This window comes from Oncorhynchus gorbuscha, linkage group LG19 (assembly GCF_021184085.1).
Source record: "Oncorhynchus gorbuscha isolate QuinsamMale2020 ecotype Even-year linkage group LG19, OgorEven_v1.0, whole genome shotgun sequence".
Classification (NCBI taxonomy): Eukaryota; Metazoa; Chordata; class Actinopteri; order Salmoniformes; family Salmonidae; genus Oncorhynchus; species Oncorhynchus gorbuscha.
This window is the reverse complement of record NC_060191.1, coordinates 30,040,453-30,063,875: the sequence shown is the minus strand read 5'-3', so window position 1 is coordinate 30,063,875 and position 23,423 is coordinate 30,040,453. Positions and strand designations below refer to the sequence as shown.

Genomic DNA, 23,423 nt, shown 5'->3' with positions numbered 1-23,423 from the left:
TTCCGGATGAATCCCAGTTTCAATTGTACTGGGCAGACGGCAGGGAGCGTGTATGGTGTTGTGTGGCGAGTGGTTTCCTGATGTCAACATTGCCAACAGAGTGCCCCATGGTGGCGGTGGGGTTATGGTATGGGCAGGCATAAGATACGGACAACGAACACAGATACTGACTGGTTTTCTGATCCACACCCTAACAGATGCATATCTGTATTCCTTGTCATGTTAAATCTATATAGGGCCTAATGCATTTATTTCCATTGACTGATTTCCTTATATGAACTGAACTCAGTAAAATCTTTGAAATTGTTGCATTTCGCGTTTACATTTTTTTCCAGTATACTTGTCTAGCCCTGGATAGCTGAAGCACTTCATCTAGCTACTCTTTATTATTTAAAAATGAACAGAGTCATTGTAGCACATTTGGCCTATATTAACATTTCTGCTCACATTTGAGGAAATGTCAGGTTGGTATAGTATAGGTGAAGGTAGGCCTCTGCTTCTGTATGCTGTAGCAAAGAAGTTAATTCAAGGACCAAGGTTGCTAAATATGTCAAATTCCTTGTCTGTACAGTGGGGCAGAAGTGAAGGATTGAGGTCAAATGTAAATCTGTATCTTACATGTCATATTTCCAGCATGTGTTGGTCCATCTGGAACTGTAGCAAGAAGTGAATAATCAGCACAAGCCGTGCGAGCATGTTCCTAAATGGTAAGGTTGGGAAAAATAGCAAGCCTCGCCATGCATTCATAGTTTACGGACACAAGATTATTCAAAATAGGCCATTTTTTCCTTAGTGTTCGTTGCCAGAAAAATTATTGAAATATTCGTATACAATAAACACTAATCGGCCAATGTCAAAAACTGAAGCTATTAGTCTATCATGTCAACATGGGCCTGGCCTAAAATAATATGATTATTGTGTAGCAAATCCAGCTAGCACATTCAGTTCCTTGGAAGATGTGGGAATGTAAGTTTTTGAATTCACATTGCTTCTGGGAAAAAAAGCCATACGTTTTCTGACCAGTAAAACGGAATGTTTTTTATTAAACATTCTGAGAACTGAAGTTTTAAAAAAGTGCCTTTTCTGGGAACTTGCATGGAGTTGCTGAGAACATTTCACTATGGTTCCCTGAACATTTTCCTTGGAGGTTTTATTAACATTCTGAGAACAGAAATGCTAGGTTATTTAATAACATTCTAAGAACATATTTCAATAAGACTTTGAATAACTCTGCTAGCTTAGGTTAACTGTTTTGAACTCCAATCACACATGGGAATTCATTTACTTAATCATTAATCATGCAAACACATCTATATTTTACTATGGCACGGCATCAGTGAGATTTGAACCTATGATCTTCTGTTCTCTAACCATGGAATTAGTCCACTGCCTCACCAGGATGGAGCTAGCTGTCACGCCCTGGTCTTAGTATTTTGTGTTTTCTTTATTATTTGGTCAGGCCAGGGTGTGACATGGGTTTTTTATGTGGTGTGTTTTGTCTTGGGGTTTTTCGTAGGTACTGGGATTGTGGCTTAGTGGGGTTTTCTAGCATAGTCTATGGCTGTCTGGAGTGGTTCTCAATCAGAGGCAGGTGTTTATCGTTGTCTCTGATTGGGAACCATATTTAGGCAGCCATATTATTTGAGTGTTTTGTGGGTGATTGTTCCTGTCTCTGTGTTTGTTTGCACCAGATAGGCTGTATAGGTTCACGGTACGTTTTTGTATTGTTCGTTTTTTAATTGTCATTAAACATGTATCAAGAAAACTCTTGAACGTGCCGTCCTTGGTCAGCTCTCCCGCTATCTCTCTCAGAATGACCTTCTTGATCCAAATCAGTCAGGTTTCAAGACTAGTCATTCAACTGAGACTACTCTTCTCTGTATCACGGAGGCGCTCCGCACCGCTAAAGCTAACTCTCTCTCCTCTGCTCTCATCCTTCTAGACCTATCGGCTGCCTTCGATACTGTGAACCATCAGATCCTCCTCTCCACCCTCTCCGAGTTGGGCATCTCCGGCGCGGCCCACGCTTGGATTGCGTCCTACCTGACAGGTCGCTCCTACCAGGTGGCGTGGCGAGAATCTGTCTCCTCACCACGCGCTCTCACCACTGGTGTCCCCCAGGGCTCTGTTCTAGGCCCTCTCCTATTCTCGCTATACACCAAGTCACTTGGCTCTGTCATAACCTCACATGGTCTCTCCTATCATTGCTATGCAGACGACACAATTAATCTTCTCCTTTCCCCCTTCTGATGACCAGGTGGCGAATCACATCTCTGCATGTCTGGCAGACATATCAGTGTGGATGACGGCTCACCACCTCAAGCTGAACTTCGGCAAGACGGAGCTGCTCTTCCTCCCGGGGAAGGACTGCCCGTTCCATGATCTCGCCATCACGGTTGACAACTCCATTGTGTCCTCCTCCCAGAGCGCTAATAACCTTGGCGTGATCCTGGACAACACCCTGTCGTTCTCAACTAACATCAAGGCGGTGGCCCGTTCCTGTAGGTTCATGCTCTACAATATCCGCAGAGTACGACCCTGCCTCACACAGGAAGCGGCGCAGGTCCTAATCCAGGCACTTGTCATCTCCCGTCTGGATTACTGCAACTCGCTGTTGGCTGGGCTCCCTGCCTGTGCCATTAAACCCCTACAACTCATCCAGAACGCCGCAGCCCGTCTAGTGTTCAACCTTCCCAAGTTCTCTCACGTCACCCCGCTCCTCCGCTCTCTCCACTGGCTTCCAGTTGAAGCTCGCATCCGCTACAAGACCATGGTGCTTGCCTACGGAGCTGTGAGGGGAACGGCACCTCAGTACCTCCAGGCTCTGATCAGGCCCTACACCCAAATAAGGGCACTGCGTTCATCCACCTCTGGCCTGCTCGCCTCCCTACCACTGAGGAAGTACAGTTCCCGCTCAGCCCAGTCAAAACTGTTCGCTGCTCTGGCTCCCCAATGGTGGAACAAACTCCCTCACGACGCCAGGACAGCGGAGTCAATCACCACCTTCCGGAGACACCTGAAACCCCACCTCTTTAAGGAATACATAGGATAAAGTAATCCTTCTCACCCCCCCCTTCCCCCCTTAAAATATTTAGATGCACTATTGTAAAGTGGCTGTTCCACTGGATGTCATAAGGTGAATGCACCAATTTGTAAGTTGCTCTGGATAAGAGCGTCTGCTAAATGACGTAAATGTAAATGTAATACCACGCTGCATTTTGGTCCGGCTCTCTTTCACCGCAAGACACTACCATGCTGTGTTTTTTTACTGATAAAGTTGTTCATTTTAGTCTATTCATACAGACCCCATTTCAAAGGAAACAAGCAGTCATTAAGATCAGGTGTGGTGAATTAGTGGGCGCAGCCAACACACTCAACAAGGTAAAGGATAGAGAGAGTTTAGTTGAAGCTGAGAATGGAATGTATGTGTTTCAATAACATTCTTGGAACTTTTTCTTGTGGTTTTTATGGAAAGTTTTATTAATGTTTTGAGAACATGACTTCGGAACCCCGACGAAAACATAGTAAACTCGTACATCGCCTTGGTCCGTACAATTGCCCTTATTTTAGCGCCCCAAAAACGTAATAGTTCCAGATCAACTGTAATGTCAATACCATTGTAAAGGCACAATTTTCCCCCTTTCCAACAAAATAAATGACATGACCTAAATGCTACCCGTTTCTGCATAATTCAAGCAGGCAATAAGCCCCGTTGGGAGTTTTTAAAAATGGGGGGTGGGGAAGCTAAACTAAGGCGTGATAGTGAGAAGGAGAGATGTCGTGTGGGAAAATAGCTTTTTTTCACTCGATCTGCCCAACTTATCACCTTATTCTGTCTAAAATGTAAATAAAACACTATAAAGAGTTTATATAATGTGTCATTACATACCTATTTAAAGGTTTGTGTCGAATTTGAATCGGGTTTTTAGGGCGGTGTTAAAGTGATCTTAGTAAACAGCGGCTTTGAGAATGATGATCGCATGCAATGATGACTCAAAATGACTAGGTATCCCCCCCTTACCCCCGTCACTGTCCATTTCTTGTTGTTAAACGATGAGTGAAGTGCTACACCTGATGGAGAGAGATTGTAAGACAGAAATAGTTGCTTTATGCGTGCTGTACGTTACGACATAACACGCCTAGATGTAACGGAGGGTCCGTTTTTTCAACTTTTCTCAAACTATAGAGCTATTACCATGTCAATCAACGCTTGAATAGAAACCTAGTTCACACCCCCAATTTTGACGTCAACACAGTCGCTACAGTCCCATTTGTTTTCTTTGTAGCCTCCTTTGAATGCTGCGGTTGTGCACATTTGTACAGAATGGGGTGAGTTTACTTTATGCTGAAGTACTGAAATTCTCACAGAAGAACGTTGATTCTTAACGTTCTCTAATCAATTTTTATTTATTTATTCACTAAATAGAACCACAAGGAAACCTGTAGGAAATGTTATGCTGAAGTACTGAAATTCCTAGAACGTTATGGCTAGCTGGGTATCCTGCACCATTCCCAGAACATTGTGGGAAGGTTGTATGCTAAATATCTATAGGACAACCAAGCTCTAAGAAACATATGGTTCTCAAAACGTTCGCTGCTAGCTGGGAATCCTCTAAGAAAACCAATGGTCCAAACTTCATGTCTATCACAATCCGTTAAATATGTATTGGACTTTTTACCCTTGTGGGATGGCCACAATTAGGGTGATTAAAATCAATGGAGGCCAGATTTAAAAAAATATCAAAAATTAGGAAAATTGCACAGCATCGCCTCAGCTAGGCAGAATGCTGTAGGAGAATGAAGGATACCCGAGAGGTTCACTTTCCTGTTGAATTCGTCATCTATCTGCCGATGATGCAGTGTTCAAAGAAGTCGTCTCAATTTTAATATATTGCTTATTTGTTCGTTTTTTTTTGTTATGAAGGGCTTTGAGATTTCTATCATGAAAACTGTTATTCAAGTTTTACTTAGGCCTATTATTATAAAACAATAGAAGTAAGACATCTCGATTGAGACATGATATGTAGTATTTATCTTTTAGTAGCCTATATGCTTTTCAAATGAATGCGATATTCCTGTTTTTTTATTTTAATTTCTCACAAAATCAAGTGAAATTAAATGTCAACGAAGTACTGAGCTTAACCAAGCGTCTTATTTTAAAAGCCTTTTACATTTAATTCAGCTCCTGTCATGCTTATTTAGAGTTTTGAGACCCTCAGCAGGTCGGATGGACACCCTAACAATAGTGTGATGTAGCAGGCTATATTTCTCTACAGTAGCCTAGGTCGAGTGCTTGCTGAGTTAAACAAAACAGGCTTGTCCTACCATGTCGGATAAGGTCAAAACCATCAACAACCATTTATTTTGGCCACAGAAAGGACTGAGAGGTTTTCAGTGGGGGATTCGGGTAAGACTGTCTCATCTAAATTGAAACAAAGAATTAATTAAACGCGACTTTGGGTCGTGATCACACTTGTCATGTTCAATTCGGAGTTGAGTCACACCGCGGTGAGAAGCCTCGTCTAATTATGTAAAAGTCGTCCAGTCTTTCGGGTTTGCTTGCTATCTGAGCGTGGTACCCGTCCGAGAAACCAACAGGCTGTCGGAAACCTGTGCCCACCATTGCCTCACAGGCGAAAACCTGTGCGTAGGGCGGGAAGCACGAGCTGTCTGGAGAAACCGAGATGTCTTGATACATTATTCACAGAATCAGTCAAGTGAATCGCAAAACAGTCAGTGGTTTTATGCGTGCTATTTTCTCTCTTAAGGACTTGTAGTTTTTCATGTTTGTGTCTGGAAAATTAGGTGGTCCACCAGTTAAGCCTAATGTGATGAAAAATAAAAGTCGACTGCGCTTCTTGATTTGGCCAAAGATGATCTGTTATATTGACAAGATAGCCTAGTTTACTGCTTTAGCAATGGAAATACATGTCTTCAGTGATTGTGGGCAGGCGAGATCAGGTGGGGCCATTCTAGCCAATGAGAGGGCAGATACATGTTTGAACAAAAGGAACAACTAAATAGTTTTTCTCAAATATCATCCACTCATATGCCTATCAGTACACGTATAACAGCTTAAACATTACGAAACTTCTATTCGATTAAATAAACCTCACGTAATTCGACACTCTCAGATCTCCATACAAAAAGGGTTTAGCTCACAGGACAGATTTTAGGGTGGAGTAAATTCTCTTTCTTCGCCTCTTCCTCTCTGATTTGGTTCATTGCGAAATTATAGTGGCCATGACTGAATACAAACCTGAGTTGGTTTCTGGATGTGGTTTTATGTGTGTGTTTGCAGGTGGGAAGAGTTAGCCAATCTTTTTATTTGTATTTTTTTTAGCTTCAGCTAACCATGGAACCCATGTGACCATGTAAAAATTGGTTTACCTTTGGATAGCCTATCTCTGGGGATAGTTAGGGACCGTCAATAAATTACACAATGCTAATGACCCAATATTTTCATGTTGCACACATTTTTGTTGTCTCATTAAATGCGCTCAATATTTGTATATGAATTTCTACAATGTATAGTTGCTTTGAGGTTTTTAAGGTCATTGACATGTGGAGCTTTTGACCTTTTTAAATATTGTCCAGTGACCATTGTGTAAATTACTGATGGTCCCTAATTAGCCCCATAGTGATATCGAATGTCAAACCAAATTGACCATGGGCATTATAATTGATGTTGCAGCCAGCTGTGGGCATGTGGGCAGAATTAAAATGAACCCAACCCATAGAAAATTGTTATGGTACCCTTCATTCTGTGACACACAATATTTTCTAGCATCTCCAGATCTCAGTTTTGGATGAGATTGACTTTATGACCAAAAGTATTCTGTTTTACACTTTGTAGTCAATAAATGTTTCTGACTAATAAATGTTTCTGACTCATATTGATGCCATATACGCTCGGTGAGTATTCGGCCATAATTACAACAACTACCAATCTAAAAATGCTTAGCTAACATGGCTAATTGAGTGACTGTCAGTGACTGACATAAGAAAAAAAACTCCCAAATGAAACATAACCAAATATCAAAATTGTATCTAGTGTATTCTACTATTCTTACTCTCAATAGAAAGTTGAGACCCCAGCACTGAAGATCAGTGGTAAGGTCAGCAGGAGGTGGGTCAAATCAGCTGTAAAGCAAATGGTCTACTCTGGTGGCCATGACTTCACCTACATAATTGAATGGAACATGCATTATACTGTATCTCCATGGCTTCATCGGGAGCACTTTCAGATTACAGTAGCAATGTAAGGGGGGTTTTGACATAGGCATCACGCCATTCTGGACTATAGGCTAGGGCAGTGGTCAGGGCTTGACAATGAAGCAGTGGTCACAGTACCACTCAGCTGTAGGTCAGGGGGAAGGCACTTCATGTTTATGATTTAACCGACCTGGAAGACCAGGTGTGTTCAATTTAGGCATTCGATGGACTGATCAAATCAAATCAAAATAAAATTGTATTTGTCCCATGCTTCGTAAACAACTGATCTAGACTACATGTTTACGGGCCCTTCACCAATAATGCAGAGAAAAAAATAATAATAGAGAAATAATAACACAAGGAATGAATACACAATGATAACTTGGCTATGTACACGTTGGTCAGGTGTGGTGCCTAGTTGGAACAAAATCTTACAGTACCTGCAATACTCCAGGAACAGGGTTGCCTATCCATGCTGTAGGTGGTCAATGAGGTGGTCAGTGACTGCAAAACAAGTGGCAACTGACACCACCGTGTTGTATCTATAATTCACTTCAACTCAATTTGCTCCGTTTCATTTGTCATTGTATCATTCTCATTTGACTGATTCAAGTCAGTGTCTTCATTTAATTGCATCACATCCGGCCGTGATTGGGATAGGGCGGTGCACAATTGGCCCGTCGTCTGGGTTTGGTCTGGGTAGGCCGTCATTGTAAATAAGAATGTGTTCTTAACTGACTTGCCTAGCTAAATAAAGGTTAAATAAATAGGCCTAATCTCATCTTTGTTTAAGATGTGTGGGGAAGAATAAAATAAAATAAATTAAATTATGATTAAATGTATGGTTTACTGTACAAAAATGTGTACAGAAAAAATCAAATGTAATTTACTGACATTTGGATGCCGTGTGAGGCAAGTAGACAGAACAAGTCAAACCAGTTGTGACGTCCCAACAGTTGGGAAACACTGCAGTTTTGAGGAACATTGGAAAAGGTTGCCCTCTGCTGTCTATAATAATGCTAAAATAAAATAGTTTTAATTGGGATTCTGCCTTTCTCTTTTTCTGTTTCTCTCTCTCACTAAGATACAAACATCAAGGTCACATGTTATTGAATAAGACAAAAAATAAGACAGCATATTTTCTATTTACAAACTGTAATAACACTAACGCTTAAAAGCCTTACTAAGAAAACAACAATAACAACTTGAAACAATGGCGTCAGACTCCTACAACGTTATGGACTGTCTTGATTATTTTTTATTTGTACACATTCTGGACACATTTGACTATCTAGACATATGCAACACAATTTTTTCCTAAACCGAGTGAAAGAGCTCCAACTCTATATTCAGTTGTGCTGCTCTGTGGCTGACTGTGCCTCTCAATGTGTGCTCTATTCTATAATTCATTACATGAATGCATGACTATCTGTTCCACCTTTTGGATGATAGGGGTAGACAGACACTAGACAGGGACAGGGTGAGCAGGGTGGGATGGGTTAGAGGAGAGGGTGTCTGGGTTCACTACGGCAGACGGTCTTGGGACAGACAGACGCTAGGCTGCGGGGACTCAGGGGTGCCAGTGTTACTGACAAGGTCCTGGTTTGACATGATGCCAGGATGGGGTAAACAAGGTCAAACAAAGTCAGGTTACAGGTGTCTGTCTGTCCGTCCGTCCGTCCGTCTGTCTGTCTCCCCCAGACTGGCAGACTGACTGGAACCAGGAAGGTGACTTGTGTCATTTCCAAAAGAAAGTAGAAAATAAATTAAAACATACGAAGTACCTGAAATAATTATCCAGAGTACGTCATCTCTTTTATATGCCGTCGTCCACTTTGTGGACTAGCACCCTTTACAAACACAGAGACCCTCAATTTGAACCGCGAGGTGCCTACGTGCAGTGGTGGAAAAAGTACCCAATTGTCATACTTGAGTAAAAGTAAAGATACCTCAATAGAAAATTACTTAAGTAAAAGTGAAAGTCACCCAGTGACTACTCTTACTTGAGTAAAAGTCTAAAAGTATTTGGTTTTAAATATTTTAAGAATCAAAAGTAAGCGTAATTGCTAAAATATACTTAAGATTCAAAAGTAAAAGTATAAATCCTTTCAAATTCCTTATATTAAGTAAACCAGACGGCACCATTTGCTTTTTTATTATTTTTTATTACGGATAGCCAGGGGCACGCTCAAACACTCAGACATAATTTACTAATGAAGTATGTGTTTAGTGAGTCTGCCAGATCAGAGGCAGTAGGGATGATCAGGGATGTTCTCGTGATAATTGTGTGTGTAGTGAAGGAATGTAGTGAAGTAAAAGTAAAAGTTATCAAAAATATAAAGTACAGATACCTGTGAGGACAGACGCTGGGAGACAAGAAGCAAGTACAGGAAGTGAACATTTAAAGAATAATGGACATGAACGAAACAAGGACAGCGTCTGGACAAGGGAAACCTTACGACAATATGCTGACACAGGGAACAGAGTGAGGAGCAGACAGAGTGAGTCCAATATTGCACAGCTGCGCGTAATGATGGTGACAGGTGTGTGTAACGAAGGGCAGCCTAGCGCCCTCGAGCGCCAGAGAGGGGGATTGGGAGCAGGCAACAACAAAATACGACAACAAAAAACAACTTAAGTAGTACTTTCAAGTATTTTTACACCACTGCTTAAGTGCAGAGAGCAATGTGTATAGGGAGAGATGGAGAAAGGGGAAGAGGTAATGGGGTTGAGGCACAGAGGGGAAATAAGAGGATTGAGGTGTACAAAGAGATGGAAGATTTACACAGGCAGTAGTATGGGAAGGGAATATTTTGAAGTAACAGTTGAAGAGAGTATAGAGAGCGAGTAGGAAGAAAATCGAATTATATTACATTTGTATATAAGTCGATTTAATAATCTGATGTTATTGGAGGCGGTGTGAGCAGAGTTAACGTTAATAAATTAGGTACACTGGTACTGATAACATATAAATATATCCATCGTCGACCAATAACACAATGGAATTTAGTATGTTGATCACAACCAATCCAATAAGAGACTAATTGGAAATCCTGGAGACTGCAGGAGTGTGTTGACATTGAGACATATTGATCAATATGTCAAATTACTCTATGCCCGAGGCAATTTTAGAGTAAAAACAGAGTGGGATTACCATAGAGAACGATAGAGAAAGAGAGAGTGGGGAGGGGTTGCACTGTAGTCTCCCCTTAGCCTTGCCGGGGGTGTGACGCTGCTCCTATCTGTCTGATCTGGTTTGCTATAGGCTTTTTATTGATCACAAGCTGGGTGAGGGTAAGGAGGAGTTGTTTGATTAGATGCCCCTGGTGGTGCTGTCTATCTGTGTGTCTGTGGCCCGTGTTCAGTCAGTCTGTTGACTAGTAATACCATTACATCCTGGGGCCAGTTCCCAGTCCAGCCCAGTTAACACCAGACAGTACCAAATCACCCTGGACCGATCCCAGTGATTCCAGTCTAATGCTTAGCATTCAGACTAATGGTAAAAAAATAAGTATTCACTCAGCAGTCTCAGCACTGGTAGCCGTACATACAGTAGGACAGATGTTTCTGTGAGTTCAAAGTCCCACACAATCCAATCAATGCACCAATTAATGATATAGCAACACTAACTATAGGTTGAAAAAAAATGCCAAACTATGTGTTAATGGCAAACACTTAGTATGTGTTATTTGTGTTTTAGCTATACAATAAAATACACAGTGAAAGTAATGTCAGCCGAATTCAGGGAAATCCAAAATGATAGTGGATCAATCCTTGCAATATCCCAATGCTATCGTACAGTCCTTTTGAAAACCATAATAGAAAATAAATAACAACACTCTGATCCTGTTGAGGTGTAAGTCAATCCACAATGTCAAATAAAGCAATCCTTGATCAAAAGGTAATGCTCCTGCCGTAGGTAATGCCCCACGCAGTGTGTTGGGGACAGGCTGTAGTGGTGGTGGTGTGTGTGTGTGTGTGTGTGTTTGTGCCTGCTTTGAGGACAAGACTGTCAAAAGCTGGAGTGTGGTGTACGGACCTGGGGCCCGTTAGGCTCCCTCTCAACAACAGGCCTGCTGGGCGGCTTGCGGTAAGTGAGCCGGCGACGGAAGTGTCCGCTGAGCAGGATGTAGATGAAAGGGTTAATGCTGCTGGCGGCATAACTGAGGCACACTGACAGGTAGTAGCAGGTGTAGTAGGCCAGCGTGGGCCGCCGCAGCGTTAAGTTGACCAGCTGGAGCATGTGGTAGGGCCCTACGCTCACCAGGAAAACCGTCACAAGGACCAGAACCATCTTGGTGAGGCGGATGGCTCGCTCCCGGGACTGGTTGTTAGCACTGAAGCTGAGGAGGGGAGAGCAACCAGGGCTTAGTGACAATAATGACCAGCATAGAAGCATACATCAATAAGTCCTTCCTGCATCAGATAAGTCATCCCCATATTTGTTGTCTGTCATTTTGGTTTACTGAGTGGATAACCTTGTCCTCAGGCTCAATTTCTACCCACAGAGAGAGAGAGAGAGAGATGGCTAGTGACTAGATTACTAAGTGGAGGTCATGGTACCGTTATTTTTCTCCAGCATAGAACTTTTTTAAATGTAATCTATTTTTAGAACACCCGCCAAAACCTGTAATTTCATACTTGTGGGCATCTCTATTTCTAGTGCCTCACATTTACTGTATCTAGTACCTCTATGTGTCTCTGTGTCTTTATGTAACTATCAGCTTCTGCCATGGTTGATGACCACGACTACGTTTCTGCCACTAGAGATAATGGCCACTCTCTCTGCCACTAGAGATAACATAGGCTCTCGCCCTGCCCAGGGTATGACGTTATTCAGCATTGCTCTATGCACGCGCATGTGTGCCCACTGGGCAGCTGCCAGCGGGCATGACTCACCGCCGTTCCCTTTTGTTCTTCAGGTACATCCTCCAGGTATAGCACAGGATCAGCATGTAACAGGTGATGATAAGGGGCAGGGGCAGAAAGAAAGACGTGATGGTCTGATATAGGGTGTACCTGGGGAGGGAGGGATGGAGGGACGGAGAGAGAGAACATGTGTTGTCAGCTTGCAGGAGCTAGTGCCATCCCACTGGGGAAAAAACTAGTTGAATCAATGTTGTTTGCATTCCATAACATTTCAACCCAATAATGTGATGAATGTTGAATCAACGGTGAAAACGAATTGTATTTTCACAAAGTAAGGGCATTTCATCTTTTTTTTCACACAATTTTTAAACGAAATGGTTACAGCATTCGTTTTTCAACCACTCCAAAAATTTCTTGTTAACAAACTATAGTTTTGGCAAGTTGGTTAGGACATCTACGTTGTGCATGACAAGTAATTTTTCCAGCAATTGTTTACAGACAGATTATTTCACTCACTGTATCACAAATCCAGTGGGTCAGAAGTTTACATACACTAAGTTGACTGTGCCTTTAAAGTGCTTGGAAAATTCCAGAAAATTATGTCATGGCTTTAGAAGCTTCTGATAGGCTAATTGACATCATTTGAGTCATTTGGAGGTGTACCTTGTGGATGTATTTCAAGGCCGACCATCAAACTCAGTGCTTCTGTGCTTGACATCAAGGGAAAATCAAAAGAAATCAGCAAAGACCTCATAAAATAATTTGTAGACCTCCAGAAGTCAGGTTCATCCTTGGGAGCAATTTCCAAACACCTGAAGGTACCACATTCATCTGTACAAACAATAGTACGCAATTATAAACACCATGGGACCATGCAACCATCATACCGCTCAGGAAAGAGACGCGTTCTGTCTCCTAGAGATGAACGTACTCTGGTGCGAAAAGTGCAAATCAATCCCAGAACAACAAGCAAAGGACCTTGTGAACATGCTGGAGGAAACAAGTACAAAAGTATCTATATCCACAGTAAAATGAGTCCTACATCGACATAACCTAAAAGGCCACTCAGCAAGGAAGAAGCCACTGCTCCAAAACTGCCATAAAAAAGCCAGACTACGGTTTGCAACTGCACATGGGGACAAAGATCGTACGTTTTGGAGAAACGTCCTCTGGTCTGATGAAACAAAAATAGAACTGTTTGGCCATAATGACCATTGTTGTGTTTGGAGGAAAAGGGGGAAGCGTGCAAGCTGAAGAACACCATCCCAACCGTGAAGCATGGGAGTGCAGCATCATGTTGTGGGGGTGCTTTGCTGCAGGAGGGACTGGTGCACTTCACAAAATAGATGGCATCCTGAGAAGGACAATTATGTGGATATATTGATGCAACGTCTCAAGACATCAGTCAGGAAGTTAAAGCTTGGTTGCACATGGGTCTTCCAAATGGACAATGACCCCAAGCATACTTCCAAAGTTGTGGCAAAATGGCTTAAGGACAACAAAGTCAAGGTATTGGAGTGGCCATCACAAAGCCCTGACCTCAATCCTATAGAAAATGTGTGGGCAGAACTGAAAAAGCTGTGTGAGCAAGGAGGCCGACAAACCTGACTCAGTTACACCAGCTCTGTCAGGAGGAATGTGCCAAAATTCACCGAACTTATTGTGGGAAGCTTGTGAGGGACTACCTGAAACTTTTGACCCAAGTTAAACAATTTAAAGGCAATGCTACCAAATACTAATTGGTGTATGTAAACCTCTGACCCACTGGGAATAGGGGCCAGCCAATAACATGTGTATGGTTTGTCTTCTCATTAGTATGGAAAGTGTTGGACTTTATGGGCTACATCAGGTCATCCATTAGTGTGTGATTGCATTCCTATTTATGAAGCTATTTGGGGGAGGGTGGGTTGAATAAGGAATTGGAGCAGAGCAGGTATTCCCATACTTGGGTACGCGCAATGCAGTCGGGGTACAGCCAAATAAAAATGTGATTCACATTTTTTTTAAATAAAAAAAATCTTCACATTTTTAAACAGTACATTTATATTTTCCAACGGGGCTGTACATTTGGGTGAGTTTTTTTTCTCTCTTGAGTAGACTCGTTTCACTGCCAAAAATAAAAATGAAACCATCTAGTGTTCAGCGAAATAACAACACAAAGTCAAATACAGGAAGCCTCGTGAAATAATTAACATCCAATCACATTAACCATTACTCTCTCGCGGGAAACCTTCACTCTTGCGCAAACATTTAGAAATGAAACATGACCATTTGAAAAATAAGCCATGGGAGTTTTTGGAGCGAGAATAAAGATTGCTTTCGAGTAGGAAGACATGTATAAAAGCAACAGATACCATTAAGAAGGGGCTAGAAGCATCTTATATGGTGAGCTACTGAGTGGCTAGGACAGGCAAGCCCCATACTACTGTGGAAGACTTACAGTGCCTTGCGAAAGTATTCGGCCCCCTTGAACTTTGCGACCTTTTGCCACATCAGGCTTCAAATGTAAAGATATAAAACTGTATTTTTTGTGAAGAATCAACAACAAGTGGGACACAATCATGAAGTGGAACAACATGTATTGGATATTTCAAACTTTTTTAACAAATCAAAAACAGAAAAATTGGGCGTGCAAAATTATTCAGCCCCCTTAAGTTAATACTTTGTAGTGCCACCTTTTGCTGCGATTACAGCTGTAAGTCGCTTGGGGTATGTCTATCAGTTTTGCACATCGAGAGACTGAATTTTTTTCCCATTCCTCCTTGCAAAACAGCTCGAGCTCAGTGAGGTTGGATGGAGAGCATTTGTGAACAGCAGTTTTCAGTTCTTTCCACAGATTCTCGATTGGATTCAGGTCTGGACTTTGACTTGGCCATTCTAACACCTGGCTATGTTTATTTTTGAACCATTCCATTGTAGATTTTGCTTTATGTTTTGGATCATTGTCTTGTTGGAAGACAAAATCTCCGTCCCAGTCTCAGGTCTTTTGCAGACTCCATCAGGTTTTCTTCCAGAATGGTCCTGTATTTGGCTCCATCCATCTTCCCATCAATTTTAACCATCTTCCCTGTCCCTGCTGAAGAAAAGCAGGCCCAAACCATGATGCTGCCACTACCATGTTTGACAGTGGGGATGGTGTATTCAGGGTGATGAGCTGTGTTGCTTTTACGCCAAACATAACGTTTTGCATTGTTGCCAAAAAGTTCAATTTTGGTTTCATCTGACCAGAGCACCTTCTTCCACATGTTTGGTGTGTCTCCCAGGTGGCTTGTGGCAAACTTTAAACAACACTTTTTATGGATATCTTTAAGAAATGGCTTTCTTCTTGCCACTCTTCCATAAAGGCCAAATTTGTGCAATATACGACTGATTGTTGTCCTATAGACAGAGTCTCCCACCTCAGCTGTAGATCTCTGCAGTTCATCCAGAGTGATCACGGGCCTCTTGGCTGCATCTCTGATCAGTCTTCTCCTTGTATGAGCTGAAAGTTTAGAGGGACGGCCAGGTCTTGGTAGATTTGCAGTGGTCTGATGCTCCTTCCATTTCAATATTATTGCTTGCACAGTGCTCCTTGGGATGTTTAAAGCTTGGGAAATCTTTTTGTATCCAAATCCGGCTTTAAACTTCTTCACAACAGTATCTCGGACCTGCCTGGTGTGTTCCTTGTTCTTCATGATGCTCTCTGCGCTTTTAACGGACCTCTGAGACTATCACAGTGCAGGTGCATTTATACGGAGACTTGATTACACACAGGTGGATTGTATTTATCATCATTAGTCATTTAGGTCAACATTGGATCATTCAGAGATCCTCACTGAACTTCTGGAGAGAGTTTGCTGCACTGAAAGTAAAGGGGCTGAATAATTTTGCACGCCCAATTTTTCAGTTTTTGATTTGTTAAAAAAAGTTTGAAATATCCAATAAATGTCGTTCCACTTCATGATTGTGTCCCACTTGTTGTTGATTCTTCACAAAAAATACAGTTTTATATCTTTATCTTTGAAGCCTGAAATGTGGCAAATACTTTCGCAAGGCACTGTAATTCTCCCTGCTGCCGCGGATATGGCTGGGACAATTCTGGGAGAAAAGGCCAAAAAACTATACAGACAATGCCTTCATCAAACAACACTATTTCACAACGCATCAGTGACATGGCAGGAGATGTTTTGAAACAATTACTGCTTCGAAAAAAGGCAGTGAATTATATGGGCCTGGCACAGCTCCTGGCACATGTCCGTTACGTTTATGGGAGGTCAATTAAGGAAGGCATCCTCTTCTGCTAACCACTGGTAACAAGGACAACATGAGAGGATCTTTTTAAAGTACTGGACAGCGTTGTGACATCAGATGGACTTTGGTGGTCAGAATGTGTTGGTATCTGTACTGATGGCGCAAAAGCAATGACAGGGAGACAGTAGAGTGGTAAGGCGCGTGCAAGCAGTTGCTCCCGACACCACGGGTACACTGCAGCATCCACCGAGAGACTCTTGCTGCCAAGGAAATGCCTGACAGCTTAAAAGACGTTTTGGACACTACAGTGAAAATGGTTAATTTTGTTAACGCAAGGCCCCTGAACTCTCGTGTATTTTCTGCATTATGTAATGATATGCACAGCGACCATGTAATGCTTTCACAACATACAGAATTGCGCTGATTATGAAGGGGACAAGTATTGACACATTGTTTTGTATTGGGAGACAAGCTTTAAGTTTTCATTACTAACATTCATTTTCACTTGTCTGACCGCTTGCATGTTGATGTTTTTTCTCGCCTGAATGATCTGAATCTAGGATTACAGGGACCCTCCGCAACTACTATATTCAATGTGCGGGACGTAATTGAGGCTATGATTAAGAAGTTGGAGCTCTTTTCTGTCTGCATTAACAAGGACAACACACAGGTCTTTCTATCATTGTATGATTCTTTGTGTGCAAATGAACCTACGGAAAATGTTAAATGTGATTTAGCGAAGCAGCTGAGTGAGCTGGGTGAGCTGGGTGCGCAATTACACATGTACTTTCCTGAAACGGACGACACAAAGAACTGGATTCGTTATCCCTTTCATGCCCTGCCTCCAGTCCACTTACGGATGTCTGAACAAGAGAGCCTCATCAAAATTGCAACAAGCGGTTCTGTGAAAATATAATTTCATGAGAAGCCACTGTCAGATTTCTGGACAGGGCTGCGCTCAGAGTTTCAAGCACACCCTTCTCAGTAACCTGTGGTGAGTTATTCACCATTTTTGATGGACAAATAAGGTTTTATATGTAAGATGGCTAAATAAAGAGCAAAATTATTGATTATTATTTGTGCCCTGGTCCTATAAGAGCTCTTTGTCACTTCCCACGAGCCGGGTTGTGACAAAAATTCACACTCATTCTTATGTTTAATAAATGTATCGTATAGTGTGTGTGTGGCAGGCTTACAAGGACGGCAAAAAACAACATTTGAAAGTGCGCTGACCCTGGTGCTAGAGGGGGTATACAGCTGGAGGTTGGATGTTTGAAGGGGTACGGGACTATAAAATGTTTGGGAACCACTAGAGTAGAGGATCATGATATAGAGACCAGCATGAGTCATCTGACCCCACTAGACAAATATACATTGGACACCAAGTTCTATAAACATCATATTTTGCATTTCTTTTAACATTAAACATGTATTTCAAGCGCAAAGCAACAACATGATTTCATGGACTGGTTTACCCCATGTTGAAATCATGTTAGTCAACTCAATTAAATATCCACCCAAATTCAATGTTGACTTGATGTTATGTCAGGGTTGTGACCTTACCAGAGCACCTCTTTGGGAGTGACCAGGTTCATGGAGCAGCTCTCCAGTCCGTCAGGGAAGCGAATCACCTTGGAGTGGACCCAGGCAGGAAGGACTATGACAAATGACACCACCCACACAAACAGGTTGATCCAGATTGTCTTAGAGCGGGTGCGGAGGGTCATCAGACGGAATGGGTGCACCACCGCCAGGTACCTATGAAACAGTTGATAGATCAATGTGAGGAACTGACCAATTAAACCGTTTTAAGGGGAAATCTGACAAAACTATGGTTGTCTGTTAATGTGAAACATAACAATGAAAACAAATTAAATGGCTAAAACGCTAAGAGCACCAAGAGGATGTGACATGAGTTGTTAGGGAAGTGACATGACAACAGGGATGTATTATCTGTGAGTGGGAGTAGATTACTATGTATTATACCACATTATTCTGTTTCTTTTAAATATTATTCTCACTCACACACAGACAAATGGCTCTCTGGGTTAACCATATAATTAGAGATAATTAGGATACAGGATCAAATGACTGGACCCAGGATTCAGACTTTCAAGGGTAACAGAATGGGATTTAATTGCCTGCAAGTTTAGTTTAAATTAGTCTTCATTCATTTACATGAATATTTAAGTGAGTAAAAATACAGTGAATTTAGATCTGGTCCCTTGATAAATCTGGATCAGTACTTGAAACCAGGAAAACCAGTACGTTTATCAATGCTCTTGTCAATCAGACCAACCTCCAACCTCCAAATCAATCTCTTAATTGCCTTAATAAGCAAGCAGTATTTCACAATATTCAGATAACAAGAACAGCAGCAGCAGTACAATACCATGGTCTTCATGTATGTCAGTGGTACATCACTCATAGAAACATGCTGATTTAATTATCTATAGGATGCAACAGCTGTCCTCTGAATGTATGATTTCCTCTTCCAATTGTGTTATCTTAAGAGCGCAAAAGTGACCCTAAATGTCAGTGACACTATATGCCACAAACATACATTCCCATTAAATAACCTAATTTCTATCCTTGTAGACATAGACTGACAACACAACAATCTATAGAAGGGTTAGTTGTTGAGCAACAAAACTGACGCGTGCACAACTGTGGGGCAAACCAGACAAGGTTGGCTTCAGAATGTTGACAACATGTAAATTATATTTTGTCTCCATTGTTTATTGAACACATAATACAGTTGCACAATGAGCACGTGTTGTCTCTCAAATGCATTGTTAAAGTTGCTGGTTAGCTAGCTAGCGAACTTTAGCAATATTAGCATTGACATGAAATCAATCAAACACCTCAAAACAAAACGGTGTTAAGAACAAGATGAAACCACCGCAGCCGAAATGAGACACTTTTATGATTCCCCACATGACAGTTTCTTGTCATTGTTGCTAGCCGTTTGGCCATCCAGAATCACAACATTTTACGGACTTCTGCTCCGTTGAAGTGTGCACATTGTTTTTGTGACGTTGTCAGCTAACCAATCTATACAAAGTCAGGTAGGGTCACTATGTTACTATCTGTAATACAGTGCAGATTAGACTGTAGAGTGAGAGTGTGTAGAGATTGCGGTGAGATGATTGAGTTTTCATTTTGTGCTGGCTTGGAACGAATGGAAAGGTAACTTTGATCATGAGCAGAACAGTTAGCTAGAAACGATTGTCAGTGAGTTTGGCCTCCAACTGGCATATCTTTAATACCCAGGCGACATTGACATGGAGGCCGTTATGCTATCAATTATACAACTGAAGCCGTGACACCATCTGCATATCACTAGAAACAGGTCATTCAGGGTTAAAGAAAAACCAATAAATGATTCAACTTCCACAAATCTGTTTGTTGCTCCTAATCTGAGCCAGATATCACTTTTAAGAAGTTGAGGGAAATTGATTTTCCCTCCAAGTTATGCTACTGTACCTCGTCTGGCATTTTGTATTCCATTTGTATAAGAATGAATTTAACATAACCAGAGTAAAACGTCTAGAAATGTCCCTGGATTGGATGGTAAATACAGTTTAGAAAGTGTAACAGCAGTTTGGAATACTAAAGGACATTATTGATTACGTACTTTAGGTTTCTATGGAAGTATAAATAGGAATGCAATCACAGACATCATGGAATGTAGTGTGTATGGTGAATGCACACTGTTAACCTGCACGACGTTCGTACCACAACCCCTGTGAAAGGAAATGTTAGGAATAATGCTGTACTTAATACAATACAGTGGAGTGTTAGCCTGGCTAATGGGTAAATCCATTTGAGTTCAATCGCTTTTTGACAGCACCCCTTTTGATTTGAATGAAACCTCCATACATATTTTCCATTGAATGCATAAACTTTCAAGAGATAAAGGTGCTCAAAGATACCCTATTTTGCATACACCATGAGATATCCATGTCTTCATCTCTGGAAAAGATAAACGGTTGAGATTGATATCATTTAAAAGCTTAGAAATAGGGTTGTCAAACTATTTTCTAATTGATTTTTTAATCACTGGGGAATTACATTACATGTGTTGTGATAATTGTGTTGTTTTTTGTATAACCTGTTAGTTCATATGCCTTTGCGACCGTGATATATAGGCCTAAAGCCGAGATAATAAGAAGACACATTGGCCGGTATGGAGAATTAAGTAAAACCACACATCCAAATATAATATCTCCATCCATGGCTAATTTAGGAAAGGGCCAAGTTTAGCTGGCTAGCCACCGGAGGAAAACAACACAACGAGATGCACGTTTTTTCTGTCAATGACATTTTGCTCTCGATGTAATGTGATTAGTGTGAAGCCAAATGGCTTCCCTTGACATTTCTTTTGGTGCCCTAGGACCATTCACAGGTGAGCTCACTCAGTTTAGCTCAATGCTGATTGGTTATTATTTTATACTTTTTTATCAAGGGAGGCCAAATGCTCGCTGGCTTCCCTTGCATTCAATGCTACAGGGGGCAACAACGTCATACTCTTTTTTAACCAGACAGCGTCAGATATATGGGAAATTGTTGTATAAAAATCTAAACAGATCATCAAAAGGCTGTTTTTTTTTACTTTAAAAACATTTTCAAATGACTAAGTACAACACACAAAATCACACAAACTTTTTCACCAAACCTAATCAATGTTTCATCTAGAAATACCTTTCACAATGCAATGCTCACAATACCTTTTCATTTCATTCTCAAAAAGTAATACAACTGCATCAGAGACCGGTTGCATCAACGCCTGGTATGGCAACTGCTCGGAATTAGAACGGAGGGCACTACAGAGTGTAATTGTCAAATTGTCAAAGACAGTCAACCAAGTCATAGACTGTTCTCTCTGCTACCATACGGCAAGCGGTACCGAAACGCCAAGCCTAGGTCCAAAAGGCTCCTCAACAGCTTCTACCCCCAAGCCTTAAGACTGCTGAACAATTAATCAAATGGCCACACTGACAGTTTTTATTGACACCCTCTCCCTTAGATTTTACACTGCTGCTACTCACTGTTTATTATCTATACATAGTCACTTTACCCCTACCTACACTACCATTCAAAAGTTAGACATTTCTCAACGTCAACTGTGAAGAGGCAACTCCAGGATGCTGACTTTTTAGGCAGAGATCCTCTATCCAGTGTCTGGGTTATTTTGCACATCTTAATCTTTTATTGGCCAGTCTGCAATATGGCTTTTTCTTTGCAATTCTGCCTAGAAGGCCAGCATCCCTGAGTCACCTCTTCACTGTTGACTTGAGACTGGTGTTTGGCGGGTAATATTTAATGAAGCTGCCAGTTGAGGACTTGTGAGGCGTATGTTTCTCAAACTACACTAATGTACTTGTCCTCTTGCTCAGTTGTGCACTGGGGCCTCCCACTCCTCTTTCTATTCGGGTTTGAGCCAGTTTGCCCTGTTCTGTGAAGGGAGTAGTACACAGCATGTTAAGAGATATTCAGTTTCTTGGCAATTTCTCGTGTGGAATAGCCTTCATTTCTCAGAACAAGAATAGACTGATGAGTTTCAGACGAAAGGTCTTTGTTTCAGTCCATTTTGAGTCTGTCATCAAACCCATAAATGCTGTTGCTCCAGATACTCAACTAGTCTAAAGAAGGCCAGTTTTATTGCTTCTTTAAATCAGCACAATAGTTTTCAGCTGTGCTAACATAATTGCAAAAGTGTTTTCTAATGATCAATTAGCCTTTTAAAATGCTAAACTTGGATTAGCTAGCACAACGTGCCATTGGATCATGGGAGTGATGGTTGCTGATAATGGGCCTCTGTACGCCTATGTAGATATTCAATTTTTTTAAAATTGGCAGTTTAAAGCTACACTAGTTTAGACCTTTCGATTACTGGCCCAATGCTCTCACCTGCCACCCCAGATTATCATGCTGTTTGTTTAATCAGCTTCTCAATATGCCACACCTGTCAGGTGGATGGATTATCTTGGCAAAGGAGAAATGCTCACTAACGGGGATGTGAACAAATGTCTGCACAACATTTTTGAGAAATGTTATTTTTGTGCGTATGAAAAATGACTGGGATTTTTTTATTTCAGCTCATGAAACATGGGACCAACACTCTACATGCTTTTATATTTTTGTGGCTTCAATCAATGTAATTGTCTGCATCATTTCCAATCCCCCATATATATTTTTCTATAAATATATATAATATATTTTCCTGTATTACTTTCCCGTTACCCTACCACCTCTCCCTAATTGGAGTAAACCAGCGGACTACAACACCTAGGCTTCTACTTCAAGCTTATACAGTACATACTATATACAGTGGGGCAAAAAAGTATTTAGTCAGTCATCAATTGTGCAAGTTCTCCCACCTAAAAGATGAGAGAGGCCTGTAATTTTCATCATAGGTACACTTCAACTATGACAGACAAAATGAGAATTTTTCTCTCTCCAGAAAATCACATTGTAGGATTTTTAATGAATCTATTTGCAAATTATGGTGGAAAATAAGTATTTGGTCAATAACAAAAGTTTATCTCAATACTTTGTTATATACCCTTTGTTGGCAATGACAGAGGTCAAACATTTTCTGTAAGTCTTCACAAGGTTTTCACACACTGTTGCTGGTATTTTGGCCCATTCCTCCATGCAGATCTCCACTAGAGCAGTGATGTTTTGGGGCTGTTGCTGGGCAACATGGACTTTCAACTCCCTCCAAAGATTTTATATGGGGTTGAGATCTGGAGTTTGCCTAGACCACTCCAGGACCTTGAAATGCTTCTTAGGAAGCCACTCCTTTGTTGTCCGGGCGGTTTGTTTGGGATCATTGTCATGCTGAAAGACCCAGCCACGTTTCATCTTCAATGCCCTTGCTGATGGAAGGAGGTTTTCACTCAAAATCTCACGATACATCCATTCATCCTTTCCTTTACGCGGATCAGTCGTCCTGGTCCCTTTGCAGAAAAACAGCCCCAAAGCATGATGTTTCCACCCCCATGCTTCACAGTAGGTATGGTGTTCTTTGGATGCAACTCAGCATTCTTTGTCCTCCAAACATGACGAGTTGAGTTTTTACCAAAAAGTTATATTTAGGTTTC

The 23,423-nt window shown here is 41.4% G+C and overlaps 1 protein-coding gene across 1 annotated transcript in view; it reads right to left on the bottom strand.

The window, feature by feature from the left end:
* Positions 1-10,826: 10,826 nt before the first annotated feature.
* LOC124004717 (melanin-concentrating hormone receptor 2-like) overlaps positions 10,827-23,423 on the bottom strand; it is a 37,674-nt gene continuing 25,077 nt past the window's right edge. The window contains exons 3-5 of the mRNA XM_046313438.1: positions 17,878-18,072; positions 12,115-12,234; positions 10,827-11,552 (exon numbers count right to left, since the gene is read on the bottom strand). Coding sequence (XP_046169394.1) covers positions 11,228-11,552; positions 12,115-12,234; positions 17,878-18,072 — 640 coding nt within the window. The 3' untranslated portion in view covers positions 10,827-11,227. The remainder of the gene's footprint in view (positions 11,553-12,114; positions 12,235-17,877; positions 18,073-23,423) is intronic.